This window comes from Colobus angolensis, unplaced genomic scaffold (genome assembly GCF_000951035.1).
Source record: "Colobus angolensis palliatus isolate OR3802 unplaced genomic scaffold, Cang.pa_1.0 Scaffold250, whole genome shotgun sequence".
Taxonomy (NCBI): domain Eukaryota; kingdom Metazoa; phylum Chordata; class Mammalia; order Primates; family Cercopithecidae; genus Colobus; species Colobus angolensis.
This window is the reverse complement of record NW_012115711.1, coordinates 1,506,662-1,516,001: the sequence shown is the minus strand read 5'-3', so window position 1 is coordinate 1,516,001 and position 9,340 is coordinate 1,506,662. Positions and strand designations below refer to the sequence as shown.

The 9,340-nt window shown below is 37.8% G+C and overlaps 1 protein-coding gene across 1 annotated transcript in view; it reads left to right on the top strand.

Annotated features, from left to right (window-relative positions):
• WNK3 (WNK lysine deficient protein kinase 3) overlaps window positions 1–9,340 on the top strand; it is a 173,585-nt gene that overhangs the window by 54,896 nt on the left and 109,349 nt on the right. Inside the window, exons 3-5 of the mRNA XM_011946574.1 lie at window positions 894–1,066; window positions 2,867–3,087; window positions 4,108–4,265. Of these exons, the coding sequence (XP_011801964.1) occupies window positions 894–1,066; window positions 2,867–3,087; window positions 4,108–4,265 (552 nt within the window). The remainder of the gene's footprint in view (window positions 1–893; window positions 1,067–2,866; window positions 3,088–4,107; window positions 4,266–9,340) is intronic.

The window sequence follows — 9,340 nt, the reverse complement described above, 5'->3', positions numbered from 1 at the left end:
AACATGCACCACTACACCCAGCTGTTTATTATTATTATTATTATTTTGTAGAGACGGGGATCTCACTGTGTTAGCCAGGCTGGTTATCCCCACCTTGGCCTCCCAAAGTGCTAGGATTATAGGTGTGAGCCACCGTGCCCAGCCCATACCTTCCTTTTCTAACTTTTTATGGCCACATTTTTATTGAAGTTCTTTGAGTGATATGGTCAGAGACGGTGTACGGGGTGGTGTACTGTCTGTGTCCCTGTTGTCTAGAAATGTAGGATTTTTTTCCTTTTAAACTTGATGGATAGCTTGTCTGGGATCAGAATTTTAGGGCCATAGTTCTCCCTCAGAATTCTGTAAAATTGCTCCTTTGACTTCTAGCAGTTAATGTAGCAGATCAGAGGTCCAATGCCTATTTGAATGTCTTTCACTGGTTCATAACCTAACATTTCTCTATGAAAACCTAGACCACTTTTATTTTGGCAATTCAGAAATTTAATTAGATTAAATGTCTAGATGTTTAACATTTTGATTGTTCCTGTTCTGACATTACAGATGTTTTAGATATGGAAACTCAGGGATTTCTTAGGGAAACTTTCCTGTCTGCTTTATTGCTTTTTCTCAATGCATTTTGAGATACTGTTTTTAAAGATACTGATTTATTAACCAGGTGGGTTTATAATGTACTTATGAAATATAACAGTAGCTGCATTGCCGTGTTGGGGAAGTCAAAGTAACTAATAAAGGATATCTGTGATGATACAAGTCTTGAGAAAAGCACTGACAGGCAAAAATAAATAAATATACACATACATGCATAAATGCAATAAAGCATTCAGTTGAGTGGTATTAGAAATGTGCATGAGAATTTTCATGACTTTATTTTGGAACTTGTTATTCCTTTTCAGGACCGAAAGTTAACCAAAGTTGAGCAGCAGAGATTCAAGGAAGAAGCAGAGATGCTGAAGGGTCTCCAGCACCCCAATATAGTTCGATTTTATGATTCCTGGGAATCTATATTAAAAGGAAAGAAATGTATTGTATTAGTGACTGAACTAATGACATCTGGAACCTTAAAGACGTAAGTTGACCCTGATAGTGCCAATGTAGTTTTATTTGGAAATAATTTTTAGGAGTCATAACACTTTTTATAAAATAAAACTACTCAAAGAATTTTTAGAATCTGGCCAGGCGCAGTGGCTATACCTGTAATCCCAGCACTTTGGGAGACTGAGGAGGGTGGATCTCAAGACTAGCCTGGGCAGCATGGTGAAACCTTGTCTCTACCAAAAAAATACAAAAATTAGCCAGATGTGGCAGCACACACCTGTAGTCCCAGCTACTCAGGAGGCTGAGGTTGGAGGATGGCTTGAGCCTGGGAGGTGGAGGTTGCAGTGAGCCATGATCGTGCCACTGTATTCCAGCCTGGTTGACAAAACCAGATCCTGTCTCAAAAAAAAAAAAAAAAGAGAGAGAGAATTTGTAGATTCGAATCTAGTGACTAAGTTAGGTTAAAAAATTGAGATGTTAATGAAGTTTGTTAAAACATACAGTACTGAAAAGTTAATATTTGTGGGATATTATAGAATTTTAGAATTAAAAATCATTGTAGAGAATATTATTTTATTTTATTTTATTATTTTTTGGGACAGGGTCTCATTCTGTCACCCAGACTGGAGTGGTGCAGTGGCATGATCATGGCTAACTGCAGCTTCGACCTCCTTGGGCTCAAGTGATCCTCCCATCTCAGCCTCCTGAGTAGCTAGAACCACAAGCATGCAGCAACTTGCCTGGCTAATTTTTAAAAATAATATTTGTAGAGATGGAGTTTCCCCATGTTGCCCAGGGTAGTCTCGAATTCCTGGGCTAAAGCAATCTGCCTACCTCAGCCTCCCAAAGTGCTAGGGTTATAGGTGAGGCACCATGCCCGGCCATAATTTTATTTTGTAGAAGATAGTGGAAGGTTGGAGGGCTTCATCAAGTTCAAATATCTAGTGAGCGATACTATTATGGTATTATAGTATTATAGCATATTATTATAGTATTATAATATATAGTATAATATGTAGTATTGTATAGTATAATAGTATTATAGGCTATTAATTATGGTCTTTTATTTCTAACCATAATTATTTATTTGGTGAATAATGACTTGTAAATATTAAATGTGGTTTAATCACTTGCAAATATTAAATATGGTGTAAACTTTTTGTTTCCTAACATTTGTGTATATACTAAAATTTTACATAGTTTAACCCTCTAGTGACTTTATATAAGCAGTTATTAGGTAGTAGAGACGGACTTTCTTTTTAAAATTGTGCTGCCATTCTACAAAAGGCCACTGTGGAATGATTCTTAGTTTGAAGTAAAAATGCTACACTTGGCTAGGCGTGGTGGCTGATACCTGTAATCCTAGCACTTTGGGAGGCCGAGACAGGCAGATCACCTGAGGTCAGGAGTTCAAGACCAGCCTGGCCCACATGGTGAAACCCTGTCTATGCTAAAATACAAAAATGAGCTCAGCATGGTGGTGCACGCCTGTAGTCCCAGTTACTTGGGAGGCCGAGGCATGAGAATCACATGAACTTGGGAGGCGGAGGCTGCAGTGAGCTGAGATTGCACCACTGCCCTCCAGCCTGGGAGACAGAGTGAGACTTCATCTTAAAAAAAAAAAAAAAAAAGCTATGCTTGGTAGGATGTCTTATCTAAGAATGAAGTATAGATTAAAACAAACTTTTTTTGCCATAACAGACAATAGAAAACAACTCAGTGATGGGAATCATAGTGCATAAGTTGTTTGCTTATGTAACTTACCTTAATAGTGTTCATATAATAAGCTCGATATGTTTGTTTACACATGGTCTTTTGTTTCTTTGTATAGGTACTTAAAACGATTTAAAGTCATGAAACCAAAGGTCTTAAGGAGCTGGTGCAGGCAAATTTTAAAGGGGTTGCAGTTCTTGCACACTAGGACTCCTCCTATTATTCACCGGGATCTGAAGTGTGACAATATTTTCATCACGGGACCCACTGGATCTGTGAAGATTGGTGATCTAGGATTAGCCACCTTAATGCGCACCTCATTTGCTAAGAGTGTCATTGGTGATTAATGTTTTAAAGTTTACTGGTTGGGTAAAGAGAGATTTTTCAATTGTATAGGTCTAGAAAAGGGATCAGCCAGCTATGGCCAGTGGGATGAATGTGGCTCACTGCCTGTTTTTGTAAATCAAATTTTATTAGAACACAGCCACACTCACTCATTTACAGATTGTCTAGGGCTGCTTTTGCACCTATAAGTAACAGAGTTGAGTAGTTGTGTGACAGAGACCATACAAACTGCAAAGACTAAACAGTTTATTATCTGGCCCTTAACAGAAAAGTTTGCCAACAGTGGGCTTAGACTGAATTTGCTTTGAAATACCTATTATATATTGGCTTATTTCAGAGACATCTTAATGTATTTTTTGTGGATTATATTTATATTTAGGATTATTGAAAGGTTCTAAGGATGTAAGTAAGAGAATTTACTGAGTTAATTCAGAAAAATTTAAGTAAAAAGGATAGAAATAAAAACATTTTATTAATCATTACCTAATCTTGAGCATTACAAATTATGCTCTATCAGTATGGAAAATTAAATACATTATTTCAGTGCTTTATGTAGATATAGCAAATATTCAACAAATTGTATACTTAAAAATTTGCGACCAGACACGGCGGCTCACGCCTGTAATCCCAGCACTTTGGGAGCCTGAGGCGGGTGGATCACGAGGTCAGGAGTTCGAGACCAGCCTGGCCAACATGGTGAAACCCTGTCTCTACTAAAAATACAAAAATTAGCCAGGCGTGGTGGCAGGCGCTTGCAATCCCAGCTACCTGGGAGGCTGAGGCAGGAGAATTGCTTGAACCCAGGAGGCAGAGGTTGCAGTGAGTTGAGATCGTACCACTGTACTCCAGCCTGGGCAACAGAGCAAGACTCCATCTCAAAAAAAAAGAAAAGAAAAGAAATTTGCTTTGGGGGAGTAGAAATTAACACAGATAATCCTTATGGGAAAGGGGATGTGATCTTGGTGGATACGTTTTTCTGTTTCATAAAAATGTGGTGGTGGTGTTATTTTGTAGGAACTCCTGAGTTTATGGCTCCAGAGATGTATGAAGAACACTATGATGAATCCGTAGATGTTTATGCTTTTGGAATGTGTATGCTGGAAATGGCCACGTCGGAGTATCCTTATTCTGAGTGTCAGAATGCAGCTCAAATATACCGGAAAGTAACTAGTGTAGGTATAACTTTTTTCTTTTTACTTTATCAGTTGCCACATTTCATGTTGAAATTAGTTAAGTTTGACTTACTCAAAACTAATTTTGGTTTAGCTCTAGGTAACAGTATTAAAATTAACAATTTTAATGCAACAAGCATTAGATTTATACCATATGACTATGCTTCACTGGAGTCATATAAAATGCTTTGTATTAGTGTCTTTGGGAAAACGTACAGGTATATCATCTATATATATTTGTTCGTAAGGAATTTTTAGTTGTCTGTTAGATGGATCTTATTTTTCAAAGCTGAATAATAGAGACTGACTACATAGTTTCTTCTAGGTCTAAAAGCCTTTTGATGAAAGGGCATTCAAAATATAGTTCAATAGATACGGTATTTGAGTCCCTGCTATGAGTAAATTTTTGTGTTAGAAATTGTAAGGAATGTAAAGATGAGTAAGAAGTGTTTGCTACCCTCAAAGAGCTTATATTTTTAATAAGGGAATAATATAAATTCACAAATGACTATAAAATTTAGAGGATGAGAGTATAAGGGACATAAGGAAGGTAGAAGCAAAGTGTTATGCTTATTCAAAGGAGGACTACTTCATATCCAGTTGGGCAGCTCAAGACAGGCTGTGAAAGATTGTTTCAGGTAGTTTAACATTAGTAGGTACCAGTTTTTTAAATTCTTTTAAAATTAATGTCTTTTTTTTTTTTTTTTTTTTTTGAGACACAGTCTGTCACCAGGCTGGAGTGCAGTGGCGGGATCTCGGCTCACTGCAACCTCCACCTCCCCGGTTCAAGCAATTCTCCTGCCTCAGCCTCCCAAGTAGCTGGGACTACAGGCGTGCACCACCACGCCCAGCTAATTTTGTGTTTTTAGTAGAGACGGGGTTTCACCGTGTTGGCCAGCATGGTCTTTATCTCTTGACCTTGTGATCCACCACCCACCTCAGCCTCCCAAAGTGCTGGGATTACAGGTGTGAGCCACTGTGCCCGGCCAAAATTAATATCATTTTTAATTGACAAATTGTTACTGTACACATTTAAGGGGTACCATGTGATGTTTTGAGATACACAGACACACACACACAAATGTGGAATGATTAAATCAGGCTAATTAACGTATCTGTCACCCCACTTATTATTTTATGTGGTAAGACATTTGAAATTTACTAAGTTATTTTGAAATTTACAGTATATTGTTATTATTATCAACTGTAGTTACCCTGCTGTACAGTAGATCTCAAAACTTACTCATCCTAACTGCAACTTACACCTTTTGACTGATAGCTCCCCATTTCCTCCCCCACAACTCCCAGTCTCTGGTAACCATCATTCTATTCTTCTATGAGTTCATCTTTTAGATTCCATGTGCAAATTAGATCATGTTGTATTTGTCTTTCTGTGCTGCTTTATTTCACTTAACATAATGTCTTCTAGGTTCATCCACATTGTCACAAATGATAGAATTTTCTTCTTTTTTAAGGCTGAATCGTATTCCATTGTGTATATATACCATATTTTCTTTATTCATTCACTGATGAACATTTAGGTCATCCATATCTTGGCTATTGTGTATAGTGATGCAATGAACATAGGCGTGCATGTATCTGTTTGACATACCAATTTCAATTCCTTTGGGTATGTACCAAGAAGTAGAATTGCTATGGTAGTTCTATTTTTAGTTTTCTTGAGGAAATTCCATACCATTTTCCATAACAGCTGTACCATTTATATTCCCATCAACAACGTACAAGGGTTCCTTTTTCTCTGCATCCTCATCAACACTTATCTTTCATCTTTTTGATAATAGTCATTCTAACAGATGTGAGGAGATACTGTTTTTTAATGCATGCGGTTTACCACATACTTCATTTATTTATTTTTTGAGACCAAATCTCACCCTGTCACCTAGGCTGGAGTGCAATGGCACGATCTTGGCTCACTGCATCCTCCATCTCCTGGGTTCAAGTGATTCTCCTGCCTCAGCCTCCCGAGTAGCTAGGATTACAGGCACGCACCACCATGCCTGGCTAATTTTTTGTATCTTTAGTAGAGACGGTGTTTCACCATGTTGACCAGGATGGTCTCGAACTCCTGACCTCGTGATCCGCCTACCTTGGCCTCCCAAAGTTCTGGGATCACAGGCATGAGCCACTGCACCCGGCCACCACATACTTTAATCTTTATCCCCTACGAGATAGGTGCAATCTTCAGTTTACAGATGATGAAACTGAGAATCAGAGGTTGTACCTTGCCCAACTTCCCGCAGCTACTGATAATGGTGGGTTTTGACCCCAAGTCTGTCTGACTCTAGAAGTTTGTGTAAGGAGACAATAAGAAATAAGGCTACAATCCAGAATGTGGGACATTCTATAGGACAAATGACCTAGTTTCTCCAACAAATACATTTTATAAAAGAAACAGGAAGGGTGGCTTTTATAGAATACAAGAGACTTAAGAGTAGTGGTGAGCTGGTAAATGTTTAACACCTGATTCTCTGAAGAAGGAAAGAATGCTGACTTCTAGTATTTGCTGATTTTTGTGGTATAAGTAACTCCCACTGTGGCTGATTTCAAGTTACCAGTGTGACCTCACTGAATGAAGAGTTGGGAAGAGACGCACTGTTGCACTCATTGTATGTTTATTTCTACCATGCAGATAGAGTAACTAAATAACCTCAAATGCATAAATAATAGTAAACTGTAGTAAAATAGGGAGTGATGTTTTCAGTTTTTATTACTTTGGCTTTTTTTTGCTTTCCTTTTTTTTTTTTTTTTTTTTCAAGACAGGGTCTCACTTTGTCACCCAGGCTGAAGTGCAGTGGCATGATCACAGCTCACTACAGCCTCAACCTCCCAGGCTCAAGTGATCTTCCCACCTCCCCACCTCAGCCTCCAGAGTAGCTGGGACTACAGGCACGTGCCACCGAACTCAGCTAATTTTTTGTTTTGATTTTGTAGAGACATGATCTTGCTGTGTTGCGCAGTCTGGTCTTGAATTCCTGGGCTCAAACAGTCCTCCTGCCTCAGCTTCCCAAAATGCTAGGATTATAGGCATGAGCCACTGCACCCAGCCCGATTCAATATATTTCAGTCTTCTAGAATGGCTAGAAGCAAGGAGCAATCAGTAGATACATATGTGTATGTATGTGTATATATGTATATATATGAACATATATACCTATATATTAATCTGTATTGTTTTTATCCTTAAGCAATAATAAAATATTGAGAGCACGTACCTCAAGCTAATTATCAGGTTCTAGGAATTCAATAACAAATAAATGAAGTCCAGACAATTCAAAATGTTTTTATAATAAACATATTATAAAAAGCCAACATATTGACTTTCTGAATCTGCTTATTTTATATTCTATTATCTTTTACTTAAGCGTTTTAGATTTAAAAAATAACCCAAGTAAGATCATTGCAGTCATTTAATAGAAAATTCCAAATTAAGCTGGAAGCAAAAGGATACAATGGAAAGAATAATTGTTATGGAATGAGGCAATCTAACATATACTTCTACGCCTATCATGCTCCCTCAAAGGACACAGAATCAGAAAGCCCAATATTACACAGTAGATAAATCTGATGAAATTAGGAGTTAATTTAGTTCCTAAAATGTAGAAGCTTAAGACAGATGGAAATCTGAATTGTGATATGGCATTTTTAATGACTTTAATATAAAATAATAAAGTCACTATTCAAAAAATAGACGTATTAAAACAGCAACTTAAAGTACAATAAAAAATTGAAAATAAAAATAAATTTTAAAAAATAAATAAATTTTAAAAATTAAAAAAATTGACCTGTTATTCTACCTATGGAAAAAGCCCTCTTTGACCTTCCCACTGGTATATCCATTTCTCAGCTCTGGGTAAATTATTGCCTTTCTCTGCTCCTACGTAAAAACAGTTCAGGAGCTGTAACTTAGAAAATCTAACACAAAATTCTTTTCTATTTATGCCCTTCCAAAATACGGGCCAAAACTAAAAACACATTCTAGCCTTATCTCTTTTTCTGAGCTCTTATAGAAATTTTCAAACATACTTGAAAGTAGAATAGCATAATGAAGCCCCGTGTAATCATCACCAGTTTCAACAACAAACATTTTGTCAACCTTGTTTCAGCTATCTGCCCCCATACATATTGTATCCTGGAATATTTTAAAGCAAATCTCAGGCATCATGTCATTTCACCCATGAATTTTCCAGTTTACATCTCTAACAGATAAGAACCTTTAAAAAAAAAAAATCGTGTAGCTCAGGCATGGTGGCTCATGCCTGTAATCCTAGTACTTTGGGAGCCCCAGGTGGGCAGATTGCTTGAGCCCAATAGTTCAAGACCAGTCTGGGCAACATGGTGAAACCCCATCTCTACACAAAAATACAAAAAAAAAAAAAAATAGCTGGGTGTGGTGGTGTGTACCTGTAGTCCCAGCTACCAAGGTAGCTGAGGTGAGAGGATTGCCTGAGCCCAGGAAGACAAGGCTGTAGTGAGCCGAGATCGTGCCACTATACTCAAGCCTGGGTGACAGCAAACTCTGTCTCCAAAAAAAAAAAATCATGTAATCATCCCCCCTAAAATACTCATGAATAATTCCTTGATATCAAATATCTGAAACCTAGTCCATACTCAAATTTTCAAAATTGTCTAAATGATGCCTTTTTACAGTTGGTTTGTTCAAATCAGGATCTAAACAAGGTCCATAGGGTAGGGTGTGCATGAGCTGGCTCATAACCAGCTCACAAATGCTATTATGTTTTCAGAAATTCTGCAATCCAATTGTTAAACATGGCCATTTAAAATAAAACTAAATTATAAAAGTTTGCAATTAAATTACATTAAAAGCCAAGGTAGGCTGGGCACAGTGGCCCACACCTGTAATCCCAGTACCTTGGGAGGCCGAGGTGGGCGGATCACCTGAGGTCAGGAGTTTGAGACCAGCATGGCAAAACCACATCTTTATTAAAAAAAAAAAAAAACTAGCCAGGTGTGGAGGTGCATGCCTATAATCCCAGCTACTTGGGAGGCTGAAACATGAGAATCGCTTAAACCCAGGAGGCAGTGGTTGCAGTGAG